General features: G+C 40.7%; 1 protein-coding gene across 1 annotated transcript in view; it reads left to right on the plus strand.

Moving 5' to 3' along the window:
* The window catches only part of SLC24A3 (solute carrier family 24 member 3), a 329,684-nt gene that overhangs the window by 202,326 nt on the left and 100,159 nt on the right, over positions 1–27,199 (plus strand). Inside the window, exon 3 of the mRNA XM_067532815.1 lies at positions 2,323–2,399. Within this exon, the coding sequence (XP_067388916.1) occupies positions 2,323–2,399 (77 nt within the window). The remainder of the gene's footprint in view (positions 1–2,322; positions 2,400–27,199) is intronic.

A 27,199-nucleotide genomic window follows, 5' to 3' on the forward strand; every position in this document is an offset into this window, starting at 1 on the left:
GGGTTGGACTAAATACCTCCTGAGATCCCTTCCAACCCTAATCTTCTATGATTCTATGACATTTATTTTCACTCTGAATTAGGATGAAAAGTAAAATTTTTCATGCAACAGAAACATATGAAAAATGTTGGCCTGGAAATGTTGAAGCGTTTTCTTTCAGCTTGGTTCAACATTAATCTGTGTCCCCTGGAACTTCCATGATGTCTCATGGGTAGGCTTGGAATGATTCGATTTTTATTGGCAAACATCAATTTCACCATATACACACGATCCAACAAAATACTTCCGTCAATGATGATTGAAATTTAATGATAGACAAAGTAAGAAAAGTTCTGCTTGAGAACTAATTAGAGTCAAAATGCAGTGATTTAGGCTTATTACAAATGGACTAGTGAATGAATAATGAAAACAGGTATGATTTGTTGATTTAAGGGCATTTACTTTTATTATTGTGGCATGTTGTTGACAATTTGTATTTTAATGGTTTATAAAGCTTTAACTTTTTTTGAATCTCAACATCAACTGTCATTAAATAATTCTGATCACTCCCCCTAATTCAAATATCTGTGAAAATTCAAATCACTATAATTCTAAAAAATGATTAAAACCTATTATTTTACTTAATGGTGAACATTTACATTGATAAAAATCTTTTAAAAAAGCTTAAAATAAACATCAATATTATCCATCGAAATTTAAAACCAAAAACCTGAATTCTGCCAAGTCTATTCATGGGAATTGTAGTTCAAGTACCTCATGCCCCATTCTTCTCACTGGGCCATACCGTTTTTCCCATGATGCACCGTGGTCATGTGACTCCCATCATGCACCACCTTGGTTCAACCAGAGGAGGAACCTATGTGAGGTTGGGCAAGGCACTTTGGCCCAGATCCTCAAAGATATTTAGGCAGCCAGTTCCCAGGGGTGAGTACACAAAAAACTAAGTACAGTCACTAGATAGGAAAAACAAACATGACCTCAGGGAAATGTCCTTTCTGCCAGAAGAAGAACTGGTTAGAAAGTATATAGGCAGGTACATGTGCAGATCTTTTATTGCTCCAGAGGGAGATAGGACAAAGCAGCCATCTGTTCATCAGGACACCCCAGAGGATGATTCTATAATTTATAGTGCTTTTAGTTCTATCCTACCATTGGAGCTGTGACATCTCCCCCACCCAGGAGACTGCACAGGTGACAGTTCCTGTTACTCATGGAGAGGAAACTGACTCTATTCTACATCCACTGGTGACAGCTGTGGGTGTCCACTTTGACAATGATTGCTTCATGCTTGGTTTGAATTTTTGTCCTCTCTCCTGTGTGTTCATATTGGATGGATGGTGTTTTCTGAGGGTGCTGATTAACTGCCTACATTTATTTCAGTAGGGAACAAGCATCTCTGCATACAGCTCTATATTATGTTTATTCCACTGTCTGGATCAAAATGGTGGCAGAGAGGTCTGACTCAGGGTATGTCTCCACTGCGGGCGCTGCGTCGGGCTCCACGGATCAATGCAGCGGGATCAATTGAGCGGGCAGTGGAGACCAGCACAGTTGGTCCCAGAAGTGCTCTCTGGTCAACGCAGTAAATCCTCCCCTTCTACCCCGAAAAGAGTAACGCTGGGTTGACCAGAAGGCATTCCCTTCGACACAGCGCAGTGGAGACGTCATGGCAAGGGGGACATTAGTAAGTCGACGGGAGATACGTATGTTTCAGTACATAGCTTGCGTATCTCCCATCAACACCACCGGCACTGTAGACCAGACCTCAGAGACAAGACTCAGCTCTTCCTAACCGTGATGAGTTTTGTGTATTTCAGGAGTGTGTTAAGCTGAGAAGCCTATGGCAGTAAATCATTTTGACTTTAAACATTTCTAGCACCTGCCATTCTTCTCTTCCCATTCTCAGGGTTTTCCCTTTTCAAATACAAAACGTTGTGTACAAAAAATGCTCTCAAACTGTGATCTGTATTATGTTTAATCCAGAATAAAACATTTTCTTCTTAAACATTTTACGGAGGATGATGCTGTGCTCAGAATTTGTTCGGTATCTCCGAGGCATCTTCGTGAGACATAATGTTGTGGTTGCTATGGCTCTGAATTACACAGTAAATATACACAGAAAGATCTATAAATGGCCAGAGGACAGGTTAAGCAAACTAACAACTTAAACCAGTACAAAACTGGTGCACGGGATCCCACATTCATATCTGTTGCAAGATTACCAACCTATAAAAAGACTCAGTTGTTTTTATTACCTTATCTTACCGTATATTGCATCTTTCCAATATCTTGATTAAGTGTTTCTTTTTTCTCCTTTTTCAGCTCTCCATGAATTCCCCAGTGACATCTTTACGAATGAGGACAGAAGGCAGGGAGCTGTAGTCTTGCATGTCTTTTGTGTGAGTGTTTTGACTTCATTTACACTTTTTTTTTTTTTAACTGGAAGTAAAATGTTATCAGGCAAGCTGATGTCTTTTCTTATTCATCTGGTTTTCTGTTGTTGCAGTTTCTTCCCGTGGATACATGCTTATGCATAGAATTCCCAAGAGCCATTCTCAACCTCATTTGAGAATGATGAGTTATAAATAATTTTAATTCTTGAATATTACATCTTTTTCTTTCTATAAATTGTTGTGCTTTTAAAGGCCCCGATCTGGCATGTAAGCGCATGTTTAAATTTGCACAAGAATAATCCCAGAGAAATTTGGGACTGTTCACATGTTTAATTTTAAACATTTTATATGGAAATCATTGGGAGACGAGCTATACAGCTTCAGGTTCCCACTTTTACAGGCTATAGAAACTCTCTTTAATGCTCTCTGCTCACTTGCCATCTTACTGACTTTTCATAGCTCTTCTTTGTGGTATTATGCAGTAGGCAAAAAAAAAAATGTTAATGAAAAATCAGTTAACGGGATACAGTCTTTCATGGGAAATGAACCAGTAGAAATGGTTTCAAGGGAAAGCGCTTGTAAGGCTGAAACACCAGGCTAGCTTGAGGGAATCTGAAGAGACAATGTTAAATCTCTTAGCTTTTCATGGCAGGACCATGCCCGTACAACAGATAGCACAATATGCTGGCGAGTCTGACTGGGGCCTCAAAGGGCGATTGCAATATAAAGAACAATATAATATAAAAGTTGTATTGAACTATCCCCCTGTGATCTGAGCACCTCTGAACATACTGATGCTAAAGAGACATTGGCAAGGTTGGCAAGACCCAAATTTGACTCCCCATAACAAATACACATTATGTTTCCAAATAATTGCCTCTAAGAATCAAATGATGGTTTAGGCATCCAAAACAAAGACTACAGCTGTTCCAAAAACTTACTTCTTAAACTCAGTGACTCAAACAAAACAAAACCAGGATCAAGAATTCAGACTCCTTTGCTTAAATCGCGAGACACACAGCAGTGTACATCTCAGCAGTACATCACACAGCAGTGTGCATCTCTGCTCAGGCACTGAAGAACTAAGTGAGAAGCTTTGGACAATGCACCCCATGCCCTAACCTGCACTATCCGGGCAGCTCCAGGGAAATGAACATTGTTAAATGAAAGTTTAGGTCTCCAGCAATCCTTTAATTTTTAAGGATGCCAGAACCAGAGTTTCATGGTGATGCTAAAGAAAATGTTAATTGTTGTCACTTCCCATTTATCAGGTATATTATGGTCCAGGCGTAGTTTGGAAAGTCCAAAGGGCATCCAGTGCTGAGGAGACAGAGGCAGAAAGTCCATGAGATGTTGCTGCGACATTTTAATAAAAGCTGATTTTTTTTTATTGACTAGTAGTTGAAGACTATACAACCTAGAGCTATGGACAAGTCTTCTAACCTACATCATGCAAAGAAATTTTCAAACAGATCACCAGCTCATAATCAAAGCAGGTGGGTGGGTGTCCTGGCATAACCCACTAGTGTTACAAGTCTCCTCTGTGCGTGATTGACAGAGGATATAAATTTGTTACAGGCCCAGCTGGAAAGCCTGAGCTTAAGCTATAGTAGCTGTTCATGATATTAGCTCTGGAGGTCCTTGGTTCAATCCCAAATGTATCGCCCAAGATGGTGGCCAATACGTCAGGATACTCCTGATACTTCACTGATTGCAATGTCACTGCCAAGCCTCTGTATCTTCATCTTTTAGAAGTAATTTGATGTATTTTTTTGTATGATGAGATACTGGGTCCTTCAGAGAGGAGCACCATATAAGTGTGTATAAATAACAACAAATAAATGTAGTACCACATTCTGCAGCATCATAAATACAATATTCTCTCACCAGTATTGTCAACTTCAAGCATTGAAAGTCAGGGTCGGGCCTGAAGAACCATTGGATTTGCTTAAAAAAATCACGGGATTTAAAAAGTAAATGTGGTGGGATATGTACCCTGTACTGGCCTTGGAAGGAAAATGAAGGCCTCAGGGGCCAATTACATTATCTGGTTGCACTTGGAAAATGGACGAGACTTAGTTAGAGCTGAAGCCCAGCTGGGGAGTGATTAGAAAGGCAAAAGAGCAGGAACTGGAGTCCCAGGAAGGGAGCCCTGAGAGGCCTTTAATTGAGAGGGATTGAAGGTCAGGCTGGGAGTTCGTTAGGGGATTCCAAGAGAGGGCCCTGAGAGTCCCAGCCCTGAGAGAAGGCATGACTTAGAATGGTTGTGGGGAGAAGGCCTGAGAGAGGCTGCAGAGGAAGGAAGAACCCCAGGGAAGCAGCCAAAAGGAGTTGGACTAAGTGGGTCTTGGCTGCTGGATTTAGGCTCCCTAGGTTGGAACCCATTGTAATGGGAGAGCCCGGCTTCCCCGGCCTGCCACTGGTATGGTGGCATGAAGCTGGAAAAGGGACAAGGACAATGAAGAGCCCTGAGAAAAGAGAGTGAGGCCCAGAGGGTCCAGAGTCGAGGCCAAAGACCTGATATAAGGTCTTGTAGACTATTTTGTTGGCCTTCCTAGTCTCTTGAAAGGGGTGGAGTAAATTGTCACTTGGCTGGAGGACTGAATCAGGGGAAGAGACAGCCACTGGAGGACCAGAGCAGCTGTCAGCAGGGGGTGAAAGCTACTATGCCATGCCTGGCCACAAAAAGGTGCTCTTCAGAAGTAAGTCCACTCCTTCCCAACACTTTTTGAATTTTTTTATTTGCCTTCTGGTTTTGGAGCCTTTGGGTTCTAGTTTTCAAGCTTTTCTCCACAACCATGAGGGCTATAAACTGTTTTTAAATGAAAGCTGAGTGTCATATAATCACATGACTCCAGGAGCTGGGGCTTTAAGAAAAATACCTAATATTAACAGACTCATGATACAATCTTGAAAGGTGGCAGCACTCTCTCTCTAATACTTCTATGAGGAAAGAGCCCATGCCACAATTTGAAAGACTGGAATATTTAAGATAAACTCTGGTCTGCTGGTCTGTTAAACTATGTGTACAGGGCCTTATGCTCAACAGCTGCTGTAATCTGAAAGAAATGGAAGTACACTTATCCTTCCAGAGCCTCTTCTTAACTTCTGTACAGTAGATGAAGACAATTCTTTTCCTTTTAATGTCTTTATAATTTATATAGAAGTGCCAAGTCGGCCTGCTTCTCGTGGGTGAGAGACATTTTTAAACAGCCAAGAAAATACCTGCTTCTGATGAATATTTAAAAACATCTTATATCTTTAGTCAGTTTAAATGAACCGTCACTGTTAGAAATGTGTGAATCATGATTTCCTTTCCCTTTCAAATTACAATGTATCACATTCTGTCATCGTGCAAGTACTCTGCATTATGATTTTTTTTAGCGCTAAGTGACTCCAATAATAAATTTGTTGTATGGCATCAATATTGCAAAGCTGAATATTTCCAAGAACTGGTGACAAAATATTTGACTATGGGATGTTCTGGAGTGTGTATACTAGATCAGGGTTAGAGAAAGAGCTCATTTAGTGGCTTAGATCAAAATTTTCACACGTGGGTGCCCAGAGAAAAGTGCCTAAGTAAGTGATCAGATATCCAAAGGTGCTGAGTACACAGTAGCTCCCATTGATTCCACAGTGATTTTTGGGTGCTCAGTGCTTCTGATCATCAAGCAACTTACTTTAAGGTGCCTAAATATGTATTTAGGAGCCTGATTTTAGGCATTCAGGTTGAATGTCTATACTCTTTGAGACGCCTGAATTTTTTAGGGTACCTTGGTCATTTGCAAATATTCTGGGACAAGAAATAAATGATCCAAAAATCCCAGAAACTTTTCAGAAAGTTTTCCATGTGCCAGAGTAGGAAACAGAATCCTGATGTCTAAGGAGACCTACATCCTAGCTCTCACACGGCAACAGCTTTCCGACAGATGGCTCCAAATCTTTGTACTTGGGCCAAATGTAGAATCGGCCTAGTCTTGCTTCAAGTGACCTTTTGTAAATTGCTTTGAGATCTGCCAACACCTCTGTAAGCAGGTGTAGCTGAGGGCCAGAGAGGCGCAGTGTCTTTGCTGGGAGGCAGTATGGCCTAGCAGGGTAGGGATTGGCTTTGGAACCCAAAATATGGGTTTGAATCTTAGGCCTGACGATTAACTTGCAGTGATGTTTTTAACACTGCTTACCATCATTTTCTGGCACACTGGACTATGCTGGGCATGCAGATGCCTTAGCTATGTGGGATGGGTTTTCCAAAGGCCCTCAGTGTCGTCCAAACTCTGCCCTACTGAAGTCCATTACGGTTTTACCACTGACATCTGTGGGATCGCACATAGCTGAAACTGAGCACTTTGGGAACTTTCACCCATACTGAGTGTGCACATCTTGTGAGGTGGATTGAGGCAAGGTGTAGAGTAGGGGTGGACAAAATATGGCCCGTGGGCTGGATCTGGCCCGTCTAACTTTTCTGTCCGGCCCGCCATGCAGAAGTGCTACACTGGATTATCAGGCAGCTTAGTTTCTCGGCTAGTCGCTACCTGACGTCAGGCAGCTTGACGATTCTCCTGGTCACTTCCCAAACTTCCTGCTTCCAGCCACATGACCAGAAGTAGGAAGTTCGGGTAGAGACTGCCTGATGCTTCAGTGTCCATGTGGCCCTCGAGACACCGGAATTTGTGGAGTGGCCCCACTGCAAAAATTATTGCCCACCCCTGCTGTAGAGTATCCCTGTACTCTGTCACAGTGCACTTTACACGATCTAAGAATTGAGGGAACTGGTGTTCTGGAGTTACGAAGTCAGATAGTTCCATATCAAGGAATTTCTCTTTTCTCTAAAAAATCTAGGCCACTCCATTCAAAAACTATGTTAAGAAAATGTTACAACTGCATAATTAAGCATTTAGAACCAGGAAATACAAAAGGAAATAAAGATATTCTCTTCTGTTAAGTGCTATTTATAAAGAGAACAGTGATCAGTTGTTCTCCATGTCCATTCCAAGTAGGACAAGAAGTAATCAACTTAATCTGCAGCAAGGGAGATTTAGATTGGATATTAGGAAACATTTTCTAACTGTAAGGATTGTTAAGTACTGGACTAGGTTACCAAGGAAGGTTGTGGAATCCCATCATAGAATCATAGAAACATAGGACTGGATGGAACATTGATGGGTCCTCCCATGCTTGGAAGTATATTATTATTCATTATTTGTATTCTAATAGCAACTCAGAGCCAGTGTCATGGACTAGGACCTCGTTGTACTAGGCGCTGTACAAATGCAGAACAAAAAGATGGTCCAAGAGAGATCCTGTGGAAAATATAATTTGTGATCATGTAATTACAGACTATATCTTAATGCATACGCACAAAGAGGGCCTAATCAAGGTTGCACAGGCAACTTTAATTCTGGCATTTTCTACTTTTTGAAAGCTTGACATTGTCACCTGAACAAAGGTGGAATGAAGATTAGCAGGTCATTCATATAACGCTCATTGAAACTGATGGATTTATCTCATCTTGAACACTGTGGCGTTTTTTCCTAATCCCTCCAGTTGTAATTATCAGTCTCAGGCAGCTTTTGTTTCCAAACAAGGAGAATGCTGTATATCATTAGTTAAATCTTGACACATATTACTGGCACTTAGGGCAAGATTTTCAAAGGTCTTTAGGTCCCTAAAGATGAAGCTGGGCACCCACTACTTAATTTTTAATGAAAGAGGTGCCGGGGATTCAGCTAGAGGGCCGGAAAGCGGCGATTGCTGTCTGGGTGCCCAACTCTGAAGGCGGTGCTGCCTCCAGCAGCACAGAAGTAAAGGTGGCATGGTATGGTATTGCCACCCTTACTTCTGTGCTGCTGCTGCTGCAGACAGCAGTGCTGTCTTCAGAGCTGGGCAGCTAGAGGCTGGCAGCTGCTGGCCAGGAGCCCAGAGATTCTGGGGCTATGAACTGCCAAGCCTAGAGGTACCCGGGCTCAGCCCTGGCAAAAATTAGGCTCTGTAGACACCTACTAGGATTTTCGTAAGCACCCAGGCACCTGTAGGTGCTTAATACCTTGGAAAACCTGGCCCTTAATTACTGTGTCTTGAGTAATATGCAGCTTTACTTTGTCTGAGTATTTTGTTAATCTTATTACCTTCTTTATTAGGCTGACTCTAAATTAACCCCTTAACTGTAGAAATGACTTTCGTGGAAGCCATTCACTTCACCCTAGGACAAAATATGAACCTGTGTGCACATGATGCTCCACAATAAATTCCTACATTGTTCAAGTTTCTAAGGTCTTAATCAAAGAAAAAAGATATTTAAAAAAGCATACTGGCTCCAGAAATTGCTTTATATTGAACCCATTGTAACAGTGAGATAGTAAAATTGTCATTTTCCATCTCTGTGCAACAGAACACATTTGTTCAGGCTGCTTAAAGCAAAAAAGAGAGAGCTATATTTTTGATTTATTAATAACATTGAACTCACATAAAGTTTTCTGAGTTCAAGGGACTGGATAAATCATGAGTCAAGTTCTTTTCCAATCCACCCATGATTCGGGCTTCATATTTTCTGCTCCGACGACAGCTTAATTTTTTATAACCTTGTATATTAATTTTGAATGAATAAAATGCAACTGAACATAAATCAAAACATTATGTTTATTGTTTCTTGTCAGCCTAAAATTCAAGGGATAGCAGCTATATCGGATTCAAATATAGCAAATATTCTAAATAAGTATACTTGAATCTGATATAACAATATTTAAGAATCTGCTATCCCAATAAAGGAATATTTAGTTCTCTTTCTATAGTGACACATGCAAAGGGGTGAAGCAGATGCCTTTCTCTGTTGTTGTACTATCTGTTCATGTGACAGTTTTATTTTATTTTAAAAATCAGTGTTTTGTGGAGGGGGATGATATTGTTAAATCAATTATGGAAGAAATTAACCCCCAAAAAATTGCATGTCACACTATTTCTAAACACCACTCTTTTCATCAGGTAGACACTGCTTTAACAGTTTAATATTTTAACATATGTAATAATATATTGATTAATACTTAGTTGCCAATAACTGCAGGCCTATTAGGTCATATTTTGTTTTCATTCTGCATAATGAAATGAAATGAACCTATGTTCCTTGTTATGTATAAACAATCAAAACCATCTGGTTTGAAGAATGGACTCTTCTAAATCAAAGCATTCTGTTTTGTCTTTTAGCGTAAATGTTCTGCCCAGACCACAAGATTTTGACATTAGAGTCCCCTCTACTGTGCTGAACTACTATCTCTAGAGGCAGTGACTAGAAGATGGTCAGTGACAGTTAATTTTTGCCCTGCATCAGGTTGCTGACTGGGTGTTTGGTAACTCTGCTAAGATGTGTTAACTGACAGTGGATTTCTTGTGCATTACTAGATACAAAGAGGAGAGTGTACTTATTTTCAGCTTATGATGGTAAAGGAAGGGTTTAATATTAGCCATTATTCAGTGCTGCCATATAGCTCGCTTTGCAATGCCCTTGAAAACATCTTTAATAAGATGAAGTGTTCCACTCTCTGCAGCCAGCTCCCTTGTCACTTTCTGTGATTCATGAATGTGGACAGCACAGCCTATCACATGCAGACTCAATGCCCATGCAAGCCAAGCAGAATTGTTGAAATCTGGAGGCTTGTCTAGGAAACCAGGGAATTCCCTGTGTAGATCCTTCTTCATTTGCTGCCCCAACAGCAGACCTTGGAAAAGAATTTGAGATGGGGTCTCCTCTTCCTTATGCTATGAACTGTCAACCTCTTTGAATGAAGTTTTCCCAGCTGTCTTCACTCATGTAAGCATTTGTAATCTTTGCCAGACTGACATTTATCCAAACCAGGTTCTGAGGAATTTTAAGGTTGTGCTTCCAAACGGACTCTGTAACTGAAACTTCTGCAGCTCTATGTAGTTAGGAACATAGGAACTGCCAGAGTGGATCAGACCCATGCTCCAATGAGTCCAATGTCCTGTGTCTGGCAGTGGCCAGGACCATGTGCCTTCAAAGAAGGTGAAGGAACCCCTGAGCACACAGGTGTGGAATAATCTACCCACCCTCCAACCCCCCACACACAGACACACAGGCCTCATCCTGATCTCCAATAGAGATTGGTTTAAACTCAGAAGTTTAGTTATCACTGAAAGTGACAATGGCAGGTTGCATGACACAAATCACTATGTACATCTGAACTGTGTTTATGCTGTGGATCTGAATTTTATAAGTGAAGGGACAAGGAGGGCTCATGAGGCATGCGTGTTTACGCCCACACGAGGCTTGCTCTGAAACTGGCCTTAATTGGCTAATGCTAACAGAATTCCAAGTGACAGCATTTGTACATGCGAGGGCAGATCTTCCGCTGGTGTTAACAGTCAGAGCGCCATTTGGAGATGACAGTTTATACCACCTGCAGATCTGCTCTTTTAGCAACTTAAAACAGGGTCTTATATGGGGAAATATCAGGAAACCTTAATAATAGATGGTGCAACCAGCCCTGCCTATAATTTGGTGACATCCTCAGTTGGTGTAAATCATTTCTTTGCAGTGATTAGAGCACACTGATTTACACCATCTATGGTTCTGGTCCCCAATATGTATAGTGTGAATACATGTATAAAAAAATTCTGGTATTGAGTATTATATAATGCTTTCCTTCAAAAAGTTTAAATATTGTAAAAATGAGAACTCTATATGCACAGGTTTTCAGAATTGTGCCCACATATAATTTGCATGTGTAATTACAGTGATTTGAGCACTAGTAAGTAATTGTATGTGCATTTACAAACTAGTTATATGTCTAATTTGTCATTTTTGGATATAGTTGTGGTAAGTGTGTGCACAAATTATGCTCCTGATTTTGTGTGAATAGTTCAAAAAATCTAGGCCATCATTTATAGAAATGTTCTTCTCTTTTTTTCTTCTGTATGAAACTAGAGACCATCCACACCTCATCTGTATGACCTGTAATTGTCTCAGCTTGTTGATTTTTTTATATCTTTTGAACATTTTTATTTAGATGATTGGAGCCCATAATGACTAGTTGTTAGTTCATGAATTGCTATTTATTGTGCATTGCTACCCCAAGTTGACTTTGATCTTATTTTTTATTCTCCTCTATTATGTGGACTTCAAATGGCTATGTAAGTGTTTGGAATGACACAAAGGAAGGTCCTACATCTCAGTGTTTCATTACAGAACATTTGCAATGCCTGCATTATTTAAAGTATAGAAGGTTTGCAGGTATTTTTTTCTGTGGAGATCATGTAGTTAGGAATGGGCAAACTGGTTTAGATAAAATATGAATTTAGCTCAGCCTTTGTCCTTTGTTCAGAGCTCAAAATAAATGAGTTCTAAGGAACTGGTTTCCTTTTTATTCCCCCCATATGTTTTTACATGTCCTGGTTTATGTTGGCACCAGAAATGGAATTATTGAGGCGTAGTGAGAGGCCGTTCACCTGGAATCCCTAACCCAGCTGGAACCAGAAAGTACCAGAAACTAAAAATAGTCTTACAAAACTCAGCTTTGTTTTTAAAACAATGTTTGATTAAGCAACGGCTGAGTTTTCTGAGGTTGATGCTTCAATAAGTGCTAGGAAGTAACACTGGTAACCAAATACCTTTGAGCTACCTTGAATCATTCCCTTCTCTCTGCCTTCCCCTTGTCCCCCAACTATATTTTTGGCTGTGTTTACTTTTAGCTCTTTCCCTTGACATGACAGAATTTAACATCAAACCTCTTTGGTATAAAAAGGGACTAAAAATTATGGTGCATAACAAATACTCTGTGCAGTGGGGTATTGCTTGTGAAAACAGATATGGTTCCTCCAAATTTGGTTCTGAGACACTCTTTGTTATTATCAGGGTGCCTTCCAGCCACAGGGGAGGGGCAGGAGAAGACCACTGAGGCCAAGCTGGGTTAGGGATGTATTTGTGCCAGTCTGATTTAAAATCCAAGGAAACTTTGGTTGTCTAGAAATAGATGGCCAAACCTTTGTCAATCCAGTAAGACATCAAGTGGCTAAACAACTGGAGTGATCTAGTGGGAAGATCTTATAATAATTTGATAGTTGACTTTCTGAGAGAACCATGGACAGCAACCTTTTGAGTTCTTTGCCATTGGAATGAAGGACTTTTAATAATGTAGATCCAGAAAATTTGAACAATGTTCAACTTGCCCAAGAGTTTCTTTTTCTGCTAATAAATGTAGATCCGTTGGCCATGGGACAGCTGTAGCTCCAAGCCTTGACCACTAGATAACACCTCTGCTCTCCCATCTTATTTCCATATATTCCTCATTTCTTAAGTTAGATCAGTTCATTGACTTCATAGTGCTGTGAAATGATAGTACTTATCAGCAAATGGTTGAAGCAGATATGATGCTGTACACTGGATAGGGAAGAATTTGTGTTGTTATCCATGTAAGGTCCTTTCTGATGCTTTATAAAATATAGTCATTGTGATCCCATTGCTTGTGAAGAAATCTGTTTTTTTCCAGTAATGGAAGAGAACTGGATCAGGAAGGAAGGAAAGCATGTCTTCAAATTCCTAGTTGATTTAGTATGACTTATTAATTTGGAGACACAGCAGGGAGAGGGTCGTGTTCTAAGGCTCTTAGAGTAATTACTTTTTATTGATCACATGTTGTTAATAATACGTGGTGAAACTTAGTTTGGTTGACTGGATAAGCAGAAAGATTAAAATAAAATGACTGTTGAATTTCTCATAATTTGAGAACCTCTACATAATTAGTAAGGAATTTCTAAAGAGCACCAAAAGCTATATAAAATGGATTGGTAAAGTGTTCACATAACCTACAGTTATATAACACTTATGGAGGATAGGAAAAATTCTTCATAATTGGTTTTGGTTTTTTTGGTTTGGTTTGGGTATTTTGCCATTTCGGAACTTGATGCCTGTGTTATCTAGTGTTATGGACTCTTAAGTAATTTAGTTCCATCTTTTCTTGAGTTTCAAAATATTCTTTTAAAAATTCTAGTGGTTATTATTGGATTTCTGGGTTTATAGAAAACTAGCAGATCTGTAAAAAACGTGATTTAATATTTATGAACCGAAAGGTTCTGTTGCTATAGTCATGATCATCACAACTGTTTATTCAACTACTACAGAATGTTAGCAAATAGGAATATATCAGAGCATTGGATGGCTCAAGGATTGGTAATATTTTATGGCACCTTAGACACCTAGTTACGGCTTTAACACAGCCCAGACTGAAACAGACCATAAGTCATTAACATCTGATGATGCTGTCATCAACCTAAGTGAAGTGGTCATACCTATCTTGGTGGTTTTAACCTGACTCCCAATGGACAAATCTCTTTCTCCCTTGTATTGTTAGAGGGTGGGATTTTCAAAAACACTCAACCTAGCTTTGCTCCTTCAGTGGTAATACTCCCATTGACTTCTGTGTGGGCAGGGTTGAGCTAATGCTAAGTGAATTTGAAAATCCCACCCAAATGTAGATCTTATTGTTAGCCTATGTTGGGTCTCTTTGCTGCTTCCTTTTGTCTTTCATATGTATGTTTTATTTTGCATTGTCAGCCTTAACACTAAGGCCATGCCACTCAGGGCAGTGGCCTTGTCTGACCTTGGAAGCTAAGCATGGGGTGAGCCTGGCCCATACTTGGATCAGAACCCAAGGTGCTGCAAGAAGTAGTCTTGGAGATTTATTACGTGGTGGTCTTCTCACTGAATCACCATTATTCCGGCACACACATTAATACTCTGGCATGGTGCTATGAAGTACTATGCTGTTGGTGGCAATTTTCTTTTTCAGATAAAACATAAAACCAAGACATTGACCACTTGTGGTCATTAGCAGTCCCATGGCACTTTCTACAAGAATATATGTATATTGACTCTGATCCCGGTCAGATTCCAATGTGAGTAATTATATTCTGCCTATCTTGACGATGCAGTCTGGTATTTTTCATTTTTCCTCCTAATAAGCTTTTATGTACCATTACTGAGGTAACATTGAGACCATTTGCAAATCCAGAGTGGATGCATTTCAGTGGTAGGTGCATAGTGTCATGCATTAAAGGAACTGTATAAATATGAAGTAGTCTTTATTTACTCTATCAAAAAAATGACCATATCACTCACTAACAGTGCCACCCCAAGGACACTTAGAAAATGCCTTTTCCCACCCAAAACTCTGCTCGGAATGGGCAAGTGGGAATACAATTAGAACCAGAGAGTTGGCATTCTTGACAGGAGAGACCAATAATATTCTAGTGCTTTCCCCTGATTAGTGGTATGTAAATCTGGCACTTTCTTTCTCTTGGGGCTTAAAACCTCAAAACTCATGCAAATTAGCCTTTTTTTTTTCCATACCGGCTTTTTTAAAAAACATTGCTTTGCTAGTAGTGATGTAGGGAAAAAAATAACAATCTCTGGCTTGTGTAAGCTGTTTACTATAAACATCCCAGGCCATGAACTGAAATCTTAGAATTGTCATGTATAAAGAAGCAACAACATTTTGGAACCTCAATCTGCTGTGATTGTCTCAGGAAAAAAACAATATGTTCTTATCATTGTTTTCACTATTTTAAGAATCATTATTTTTATAGCACCCAAAAATGTGCTAAGCCTATCTAAGGCATTCATATTGCCCACATCACCGTAATGTCAGAGTGCTTCACGCTCTTTAGTGTATTTCTCCTCACAACACACCCCTGTGAGATAGGGACATGCTATTATCCCCATTTTACAGAAGGAGAACTGAAGTACAGAGAGAGTTGGGGGAAGTCGACACTGGAGCTGGAAGTGTAATTTCCAACTTGGATAGACATGCCCACGCTGGCTCTGATCAAGCTAGCATGCTAAAAATAGAAGGGTAGCCAATGAAACCCCATATCTAGGGTTTCAGAGAAGGTTGTACTCTGGGCGACTAGCCCATCCTGCCACTTGGGCAGCTGCAGCTGTACCTAATTAATCCAGCTCCAATGTAGACACATCCTAAGTGACTTGCCTGGTAAATCTGTGGCAAAGAAGGAAACTGGGCCATCCTTGCTCTTTGGAATGGGGGGCGGGGGGAAGAGGGGTCATTAACCTTTGGAACTACTTACCTTAGCATAGGGGAGCTTTTAAGGAATCTTGGATTGAGTTTGAAAAGTGTCACAGCAGTTCTCATGTTCAGTTCCTTTCTACTTTGGAGGTTCAGTGAAAGTTTGGGGAAGTAGCTATGCTTATCCTACAGTCCTTTACATTTGCCCCCACATTTACACTTGTGTATCCTGCATACTGCTGCAACCAGATGTGAATGGGGATCTTGACAGTGTTATACTTCATGGCATACACCAGGAGAAGTTATATAAAAGCATAAAATACTCTTGCTGGAAAGCTGTAAGGTAGCATGACTTTATTTCTTAGAATTCCGAACGATAACATACAAGACCTCAGAGAGAAACAAAGCATGCTGTTCCCTAACACAGAGAGGCATAACTCACCCCACCTTACTCTAGGCTGGAGGTCTACAAGCTGCAAGGCCCAGAGTGCACCATCTAAAGGTCATACAAAAATGTATGCACATGCTTAACTTTACACACGAGTAATTCCAAAGAAGTCAGTGGAAATATTCACATGCATAAGTCTTTGCCAGGATCAGGGTCTAAGTCTGTAGCTGGTGATCCAGCTGTTTGCTTTAAAAAGGAAATTGATAATGATATGGAAAGGGAATAAGTGGTTCAGCCTGAAATCTGTACAGTTTTATTAAATAAACTCTCACAAACATCCTCACAATGTATTTTATATCTTGCTCCAAATACATAAATTCTTAATAGGAGATCTACTGTTTTGCTGTATGCAAAACATTTTTATTATTTGCTGACAGTCATATAAGGTTTCAGGATTTGAAAGTGGTGTTCCTTCCAGGAATGTACAAGGTAAATGGTGAATAATATACATTTCCCTTTCAAGGGATAAATTTATTTTACTTTGCTGGGTTCAAGCAAGAGTCCTAGATTTCATTATGGGATTATAGTGGATGAATAAAAGTGTATCTATATAAGTAATGCCATATCTATGAAAATTTTCCACCAAGAAAAATGAGGATCTATAGTTAAAAAGGAGCTAATATGTATTCAGTGGTTTTATTTTTAAGGTTAATGGTACTTTTTCTATTTATGTCTCATACAGTAGAAAAAATTTAATTCTTTGGGGATGAAAATTTCCTTTCTTGGTCCCAGTCAAAGAGGTGTCTGTTTAAAAACAAAAAGCCAGAATTAGCTCAGCAGTCTTTGAATTATTCCATTGTGAACGAATATGCATCCCTCATGTTCCAATTAGGAGTATTGCCCTGAAACAGGATCTGGTTCATTCACCACCCCATTACTCCAGGTTTACACAAGAGAGACTCCACTGATATCCAGGGTGAATCCAGTCCAGAGATTCTAGACTTGGTTTGGTTTGTAGACCTTATTCAGGTGAGAGATGCAAGCATTCTTTAAAAACAGTCTTTTCAATAATCTTCAAGTTATGAATGCTTTAAAGTCATCAGCTTTACTCATGTGCAGTGGAAGTTCTGCTAAGAAGCAGCAACAAGGCACATTTGCCAAAGGTAAACAATTAAATGACTTTATAACTAACAAACCTATGATCCAATCTTTAACTATTGGATATTGATCGTGCTCCATCACTTGCAGAATGTGCATTTATTGTGGGTTTCGGTGGTACTGAAGAGTAAATCATCTAATGAAGGAAGAAAAGCAGCTTGATTAACCAACAAGTAAAATAAAATTATCAACTAACATGCTATTATGGCAATAAAGCCACATGCCAGTCTGCATTAGTAGGCTATTGGTTTACGGTTTGGGTATGTTGTTAAGAGACATAAAGTAGTATGTTCAACCACCTAGTCCCAGACCTCCAAGGTATTTAAATGCCCAATTCCCATTAAGGTGATGGATGCTCTGCACTTTCTGAAAATCAGGCCCCTTTTAAGGTGTCTGGGGTTGGATGCCCAAATATTAAGGCCCCTAAAATTGCTAGTCACTTTTGAAAATTTAGGCATAGAACTACAGTTCATGTCAGAAGCTCCTAGATACCCAGGGGATAGATGCCTTATATATGCATAAGAGAACTGATCTATACAATAGAATCTTCTCTTTTGAGATATAATCATATTTTATGGAGCAGCATTCGGCAAGTTAGTTTATTGACCATGCCCAGATTTTGTAGCTTTGACTTTGAGTGGAGGAGGTGAGAGTCTCATTGATGGACTCAGCTTCAAGAGCAGATGGTTGATGGCACAGCTACCTGTGCCAATTTCCTCCTTAAGCCAGAGCTAGCATTCTCCAGCCTTTAGTTAAAATCTAGATCTGTGGCCAAATTCATCCCAAATTCAAATTGGCTCCATGACTATAGGAAAGGGGCTTTAATTGAGAGACAGAATTATACACACATTTTAGTTCTTTATAGAAAAGCAGGTGGAAAAAAATGTGCAAGAGATAAAATAACCCTACCTATCGGTCCAGACCGGATAGTGAGAGCCAAGCGGTTCTGGTGATTTGATCGAGAATTACATAGTATAAAGCAGATAACCTACAACTCAAAAGGTAGAAACGTATTTTGGAATGGCAGGGTTTTAACTGATAAGGTGGAAGGCTAGAAGAGGAGGGAGGGACTTAAATCTGATATTTGAAATAAACATTGAGGTAAAGGGAAAGGCAATGGGAACTGTAACTCATACTGCAAACTGCATTTATGTAAGGAAAACATGTTGCATTCCTGTGTTGATTACTTCAGCCCCTACCTGGAAGCCTACTCTTGTGTGTGTGTATGTATGTGTTTTCTCTTCATGCACACACCTAACAAATTGTACATGAAACCCCTTATTGTAGGCAGTGGCACTTAGTGCTGATGGTAGGAACCTGCTAGTGATGTGAACATGGACATCCAGCTTGGCCTGGTTGGATAAATGGGTTGTTCTTGTTATTAGCTAAGTGCACCCACAATGGGTGTGACCCATTTCAAACAAAAAGACGACTTGGTCCATTCTGCAAGGAACTTACAATCTATTGTAGAACTTACAATCTACTGATCTGTAGGCAGATCAGACACATACATGGGAGGCCACTAGAGACCTGTTCTTGGAGTCCCCTTCCTATGGCGTAGAAACGTATCTAACAATGTAGCTCTATAAATGAGGTATGTTGTCCTTGGACCACCTAAACCTTTGTCACATCTGTCTCTCCCCCAGCCCCTGATAGTTTCACATTGCCATATGCCAGCCCAGACAGGGTTCCAGTAGAATGGGAGCTGCAACTGGATGACATGACTCAATAACTCTAGAGATTCTGTGTGAAATCATATCCCCATTTAAGTCAATGGGAGTTTTTGCATTGACTTCTGTGGATCCAGTTTTCACCTTCTTTCTCTTCCTTTCAGTGTCATTTGATTCCTTTTCTTCTCCTCCATTGTATCTGCAGTGTATCCAGCCTTTCTCTAGTGCTAGCAGCTTTCAACCTGAATACAGGAGGGACAGGAGATTAACTTCTCAAAGTCAACCAGGATCAACATAATAGCTCTCTGTCATGTGGTGAGCCATTACAGCACACCTTTTCTATATCACTTCAGCTGTATGAAGGCTGATCCTGAAAAGAAAAATAGAAAGATGAGGAAAGGCATTAATTACCTGTTGACAGATTATCCCCAAAGACCAAAGTGTCTGCACTGCAGGGAGTCTGAGGTTCGAAGCGCAAACAATGAGTTTGGAAAAAATGTACAGACATCTGCAGACTCAGCTGTAGCTAGTGGGGAGGCATAGCCAAAACCCATCTTCCCCACCTCCCCTGACGGAAGCAAAGCTTCTCTGCAGTCAAAGAACCTGGAGTTCTTCTGGCAGCTGCCCTGAGGAGGAAGATTCATGAGTTCCAATAATCCCAGAGCTTTCAGTGACAGCAATTTCGGTGATGTACTTAAGGGTCCAGTCAGACATACTTGGAGAAGGTATGGATGTTGTCAAAGGCATAATGGGCTAGGGCTCAGATTTTTAAAGGTCCCTCTGCTCAGCCCTGCAACGCCTCACTCATTTTCAAACGGGATTTAGGCACAAAAGTACTAAGCCCAACGACGCCTGAATGCCTTTAAAAATGTGGTGCCTAGCTCAGCATCAGTGCCAGAGCTGTGTCTGGTGCAGATAAGAGAAGGGGTAAAGGCAGCTTTAAGCTGCCTTTGCACTCCCCGATTCTTTAGAGCAGGAATGGGCTGACTCGGCCTGTGTGGTAAATTAGAGCAACTTTGTGGCTGCTCCAAATTATGCTATCTTGTAACAGCCCCCTAGGGGCTGTTATAGAATCATAGAATCATAGAGTTGGAAGGGACCTCAGGAGGTCATCCGGTCCAATCCCCTGCTCAAAGCAGGACTAACCTCAGCTAAATAATCCCAGCGAGGGTTTTGTCAAGCTGCAGCTTAAAAACCTCTAAAGATGGAGATTCCACCACCTCTATAGGTAACCCATTCCAGTGCTTCACCACCCTCCTAGTGAAAAACTTTTTCCTACTGTCCAACCTAGATCTCCTCCACTGCAATTTGAGATCATTGCTCCTTGTTCTGTCATCTGCCACCACTGAGAACAGCCTAGCTTCATCCTCCCTGGACCCCCCTTTCAGGTAGTTAAAGGTTGCTATCAAATCTCCCCCCAGTCTTCTCTTCTGCAGACTAAACAAGCCTAGTTCCCTCAGTCTCTCCTCATAAGTCTTGTGCTCCAGTCCCCTAATCATTTTTGTTGCCCTCCGCTGGACTCTCTCCAACTTGTCCCCATCCATTTTGTAGTGGGGGGCCCAAAACTGGACACAATACTCCAAATACTCCAATGCCGAATAGAGGGGAATAATCACTTCCCACAATCTGCTGGCAATGCTCTTACTAATGCAGCCCAATATGCTATTAGCCTTCTTGGTAACCAGGGCACACTGCTGACTCATATCCAGCTTCTTATCCACTGTTACCCCCAGGTCCTTTTCTCAGAACTGCTGCCTAGCTCATCAGTCCCCAGTCTGTAGCTGTGCATGGGATTCTTCCATCCAAAGTGCAGGACTCTGCACTTGTCCTTGTTGAACCTCATCAGATTTCTTTTGGCCCAATCCTCCAGTTTGTTTAGGTCCTTCTGTATCCTATCCTTACCTTCCAGGGTATCTACCACTCCCCCTAGCTTAGTGTCTTCTGCAAACTTGCTGAGGGTGCAATCTACCCCATCCTCTAGATCATTAATGAAGATGTTGAACAAAATCGGCCCCAGCACCGACCCCTGGGGCACTCCGCTTGCGACCAGCTGCCAGCTAGACATGGAGCCATTGTTCACTACTCGTTGAGCCCTATGCTCTAGCGATTCTCCATCCATTTTATAGTCCATTCATCCACCCATACTTCTTTAACTTGCTGATAAGAATACTGTGAGAGACCGTATCAAAAGCTTTGCTAAAGTCAAGATATATCACGTCCACTGTTTTCCCCACATCCACAGAGCCAGTCACCTCTTCATAGAAAGCAATCAGGTTGGTCAGGCATGACTTTTCCTTGGTGAATCCATGTTGACTGTTCCTGATCACCCACGAAAGCGTATGGCCACAGAAATTTGTTAGTCTTTAAGGTGCTACAGGACTCTCATTGTTTTTGCTGTATACAGATTATCATGGCTACCCCTCTGAAATTTTAGTCATTGGTGTTTAATTCTGCTCGCTGACCATTGACAGGCCCTTTGGCAGAGTGGCGCTTCAGGCTGCATTGAGATGTTGATGCGTGCACGCGCACACATCCTGGGCCTTCCAGCATGCCTTTTAAATATTCCCATCTGCCAAATGCCTTCTGCAGCCAGCTCCTTCATTTCCTTACATACCTGCCAATGTTGGTGATTAAGGAGTCCCCTTTGATGGCTAGGAGGCAGATGTAGGTCGTAGGAAGTGAAAGTGAATTAATGGGACAGAATGGAATTAATGAGTTCTTGTGTAGGTGTGTGTGTGTGTGTGAGAGAGAGAGAGAGAGAGAGAGAAACTAATATGTTCCTCAGAGACACAGCATTTCTTCTCTTCCCATATCCTCATGGAAAAATATCACTAAACACTAGAGCATTTTAATACTACTTTGATGTTTTGTTTCTTGTGCTAGATCAATAAAGCAGCAGTTTATTTTAGAATAAGTACTGTTATGAATAACTAGAAGATACATTGGACAAATATGGTAAATTATCATTCATAGCCTGCGGAAGAAAATATATTTCAAATAAGATATGTGATGTGCTCTGATGTAGCATGATTACTTTTCCTGTCCTTGTTTGTTAGAAACATTGTTTAGAAAATGATCCGAATGTATTACTTTACTTAATCTGGTATTTGTAATCCTTTTATGCAAAGGATTGTATCTTTTTTTTTTTTTTTTTTTTAATGCTCTTTTAGGGAGGAAAAATGCCAGATAAATGGGTTGCCTATTCAACAGCTTTAAGATGTGCTGAGCTAAATGTTGCTAAATGGATATTGACCTGAGCCTAATTCTTTTTGGACCTCTTCTGTGATTGTTGCATCCCCCTGTGCACCTTCTCCAACACCAACCTTGACACTTAATTTCCCTATTTTCTCCCATTCCCACCTCAATCCATATTTTCATGCTCTTTCCCATATGTGGAAGGGCCTCTGAGTCCCAGTTCACCGAGCTGCCACTATCTCCTTGTTCGGATGCCTCCTCAAAACCCACTTCTTCCATGATGCCCACAAGGACTGAATTTATCATAAATGTAAGGGCAGAAGAGAAGAGATAAAAATCCCTCTTGATTAACTCCACCTCTGGATTCACTAGTGTGTCTTGTCGTCTGTGTGTCGAGCTTTCATGTCATATCTGGATCAGTTATCAGCCAGCTAGCTCTCATGCAAGCCTAAGTTTTGTTTAGGCACTAGGAAAGCTGAGAAGACTGCACTGTCCAGTTTGATCGCTACATTGATGGCACTGCAGCCCAAATTATCTCACATTACACATTAAACAAGAGGGTGACCTTGTGTTACCCCACACGAGAGAGTTCTTGGGGCATAGAAACAATTGCCCAGTATGGCCCTATGTTCTCTTCCAAGTGCAACTCTCTCTGTCCTTGTCAGGTTCTGCATCTGGGAAAGTTCACACCATGGGGCAAGGCTGATAGGGTACCAGAGGGAGAGCGGTAGGCAAGGTAATGCAGCAGCAATCCAAACTTGGGTTGCGTGCAAAACCTGAGACCCTCCAGGTCTGTTATCAGATTTTAAAGCTATGATGTTTGAGTTGCCCATATGGCAATGTTTCAGTTTGGGAATCAAGTGGTTTTATCAACGAGAGCCCTGTAGCACCTTAAAGACTAACAAATTTCTGCAGGCATAAGCTTTCGTGGGCTGCAACCCACTTCATCAGATGCAACCGGTTTTATGTGCTTCATTATACCACAACCTCTGTTTCACTACTGCCCACTCATTTTAAAAAAGGGGCAGAATCCCAACCAAAAGCAGCATTTCAGAAACACTGAGGTGGTTATAAGAGAATAATGAAAGTGATGGGTCAGACCTGCTGTGCTGTGTGGCCCCAATCCAATGCCCATTGCAGTGAACAGACTCCCATTGCCTTCAGTGGACTTTGGTCAGGTCCTGTGTCTCACCACATTTTGCACTTCCAGTAGGTACAACAGAATGATGTTCAAAAAGGTTGAGGAACACGTGGCTCTCCATACTAACTTCCCCACTTTTATAGTTTTATGTCACTGCTTTTAACGTTCTTCTAGGCCCTGACCTGGCAAACACTAAAGCACATGTGTAAATTTGCTTACATGAGTAATCCCATTGAAATTTCAGTGCTGTTTTTCGCTGCAAATCTAGCCCTTTTAAAAAAAATCTGTGGGCTCCAGTGATCTACAGTTTGCATGTTCTAAAAAAATACACTGGTACTACTCACATGAGTAAAGGGATGAATGTGCTGCAGTGTATGCAGGATCAGGCCCTTACTGGTTTTGAAGGCTGCTTTTCTGTGCTTAAGGCTGAATGTAATTTCATTAGAAAAGGACACTGAATTTTAGCTGCTTCAGTTCAGCTTTGAGGGGTGAAACCTATTTTTTGAACAGGCGCTGCATGGATTCCCCTAGCTACTCCTTGTGGTCCTGTCTGCATTTGCAAATGATGTAAGTACACTTCTCACTTCATTTGGTTTTCATTTAGAGACTCCCACAAGGATTTTCATGCATTTTAACAGACGGTCAGTTTTAAGTATAGTATCTGTGCAGACTACTTGCTGACAGTATCTTCTGTGTGTAGCACAGAGTATAGTAACCTTACGTGACCTGCAAAAAATAAAAAACCAAAAGCATACAGTAAGTAGAGATTCTGTATGCCTCGTGTTGAGACAGATGCTGAAATGGACAATTTGCAGAGCTTGAAATGACCTGATTTGCCTTTTAAGTCTATGCTTTTTCTCAGGATGAGAACTATGCTACCAAAACAAAAGCAGATTGTAGGAATCCCAGGCAAGCATATGGTTTCCCGTCCTCTGTGATGAGTGTACATTATATCAAATATAGACAGCACACTCAATTTATAGTAATAATGATGTGTAGATTAGTGCTTCTGGAAGTCACTAAAATGCATTTGAAAGGGGAAGATACCTAGCATGATAGAATGACCCACAGAAGACTGACTGTGTGCTGAGAAATGAATAGTAGCAAGATACGACTAGTAGGTCGTCTTTTTAGAAAACAGAGTATCCACAGAGGAGTTCTATTTCAATGGGATGTAGGCACTTTAACTCTCTTAGGCTCCTTTGGAAAGCTCACTTCTAGTTTCTGAACATCCTTTCTATAAAGCGTAATGTTTGAGCTTCCCCGTTATTATTATTATTTATTTATTATTTATTTGTATTGCAGTAGCGGCAAGAGATCCCAGTTAAGGATCAGAGGGCTCCATCATGCCAGGCATATTTGTAAGGCTAGATTCTCATTTACACATAGGCCCCTTTGCACCCTTCTGACAGTGTAAAGTGTTCTTAAAATGGGCGGAAATTCCATTTATACCTACTTCATATGCACTGTCAGAGCAGTATAAAGGGCCCTCAGAGAAAATGAGAATCTGTCCCGTAGTCTTCAAAATGGTGTCAAAATAATAACAACCAAACTCCAGTCTGCCCCAGTAGAAATTATTTGTCTAAACTGCTTTTTCACTGGAAAACTGGGTTTTTGACAAAATGAAAATTTTCATGGACGTTGTCTGTTTTTCACAGCAAATTTTGAGGTTTCTTTGAAAAGCTGAAAACCAAAAACCTTTCTGCTGGGTTTTTGATGAAAATTCAAAACGTTCCATGGAAAATGTCAACTTTTTTTTTTTTTTCTTCAAAATTTTCCATGAAAAAGATCCGTTTTCCAACCAATCATAGTTTGAGTATCAAAGCCTCAGAGGCGAGCAAAGCCAAATTACCCATTAGTGATCAGGCAATCAGTTTACGCTTTGTAATTACAGTAGTTATGACGTGAGGGCAAGGGACAAATTCAGCAATGTGAGTGCACCATTTATACTCCATCGGGCAAATAGATTCACACCATGGAGACCAGGGCAACACGGGCAAACACACACAAAGTTAATGGTGGAATATTCCCTCATTCTGCTGACCTAAGAAACCTACCTACCTTTGCCTCCTAACCCACCCTGGAGAATATGGGAATGAAGAGCAAACATCTTTGTAGGCTGGGAACTGTGGCAAGATGAAGATTACTGGAAAGCATATACCATTTCCTCCCTCCTTTCCTAATAATGTGAAGCAAGGGAAGAGATAGTCGGAGTGAAAAGAATGTTTTAATATATGGCACATAAATTTGAGGCCTGCAGGAAATCCACCCCAAAGGTTATACAAGCCCAGGCTGGGAACTCCCCTTGAAGGTGCAGATTCAGCAGGATACTTACGCATGTGCCAAAGTTTAACTGATTGACTTCAGTGGACTTCTTGGGTGCTTCAAGGTAAGTCTGGGCTTGTGTACCTTGCTGAATCAGACCAAAGTAGGGCTCTGAGGTAACTGCAAGTTCCAGAGACAGTGGCAGCTCATGAGCAGGCAACCCAAGAGCCAGCAGAGAGAGGCAGGGCCTCACATAGGTGGTTCCAGCCTACTGCAGGTCTCACGAAATCCATAGTATTTGGAAGCTGAATCCCCTAGCCATTCTGTGGAGAACAGGGGAACCTCTGCCATAGAGAGCTCCCATGTAACTCATCTGAGGAGTTCCTCTTGGAATTTCCCTCTCCTCCCAATCCACGCTGTAGCAATCTGTAGTGGAGTCCCTGGATTCTGACCCATGCCACATGACAAGGGCATGGTGACAAGAGAACTATTTTGGTCTTACACACACCTCATATGTGGATTCTACTGCCCTGACCCTGATTATAACAGTCTTGGTTTGGATTCAAAACTCAACAAATGTGCAGCAGTCTACTTATAATTGCAGTCACTACACGGATGGATATCTGTGCTGCTTCTGACTAGCAAAGGATGACACACATTCTATTACTTTTGCTACCATTAACAAACATTAACTAGTTAAGTAGTAGTTTACACACAGCCCCGCTGTGAGGGAAGTAGAGCTTTATTATCCTTATTTCACTGATGTGGAAACTGAGGTACACTCTATTTCCTGTGTCTCTGTTTCCCATCCCATCTTTTGTCTCTTTAGACTGAATCCAGTTTATAAGTCAGTTTATCTACTTCTTTGCTTTGTTATAACTTTGTTACCCTAAAACTGATATCCCACAATATCAAAAATGATGGAAGGATGAAAATGCTGCTATTTAGTATTAAGGTTTACAGTTCAAATAAAGAATTAGAGCTGAGAAAAGCAGCTAAGATTTGTGGGATAGAGCAATTGTATAGTCTTCTATGCCAGAGTTGTATTGGCTTTATTTTCAGCTAAATTAAAATAACTTTTAAAATGTAGGGAAAAATAATGATCTTTCTGCTATTTGTCTTTTCTTTTTACCAATGTTGAAACAAAGGGAAATTGTATTACTTTTTTATTGGGTGAGTTATCACAGTCATTTAGATTGCTTTCTCAGCCCATGCCGTTTTATAATTGGAATTATGTGGATTCTCGCATAACAAATAGGCGATTCATTTCCTGCTTATTTCTAGCATTTCTCTTTCAGTTTTTTGTTTTTTTGCTGGAGCAAAGATCATGTTCCAGAGGTATTCCCACTTGCCATTTTCCTGCTTGACTGCCTGCATTAGCATTTCTGCGGTAATGTAGATCAGACAAGGAATTATCATGAAAACATAATAAAATATTTAAAGATATAAAAAGTTACTCTGAAAGTTCTTCAGAAAACCTTCATGTCTTGGTGTCAAACATTCTGCATCAAACATTTTTGTATACTGATCCAAATGTAGGCCCTGATCTCACAAAGACTTATGCATGGGTTTCTCTTTATGCACCATGAGCAGACCCAATACATAAAGTTAAGTGTGTGCGTAAATCTTTGCGTTAGGGCTTTCTTCAGCATTCCTATCTCAGCAAAACTCTCATTACAGTCTAAGTCCCATGAAAGGACTATCCCCACTGTGATATACTGTTAATGTCAAGAAATTCAGACATCCTTGTTCTACAAACAGACATTGACCTGTTCAGATGCTTGCCCCCTGGTACCTAGTGTACTGATGATAATCAAAAGATTTTCATTATTCCTGGTGAATGTCAGTGGGCGCTTTGCCTGAGTAAGACGGGCTGAAAGGTGCCTTTGGGGATTTGTCAGTCCAGATCAGAGATGGTTTTTGCAGTCCTGCACAGCCTATGGCTGTGGGCCTCCTCTAAT

The sequence above is a fragment of the Emydura macquarii genome, unplaced genomic scaffold (assembly GCF_026122565.2).
Source record: "Emydura macquarii macquarii isolate MOO-44397 ecotype Brisbane River unplaced genomic scaffold, CSIRO-AGI_Emac_v2 contig_3305, whole genome shotgun sequence".
NCBI lineage: Eukaryota > Metazoa > Chordata > Testudines > Chelidae > Emydura > Emydura macquarii.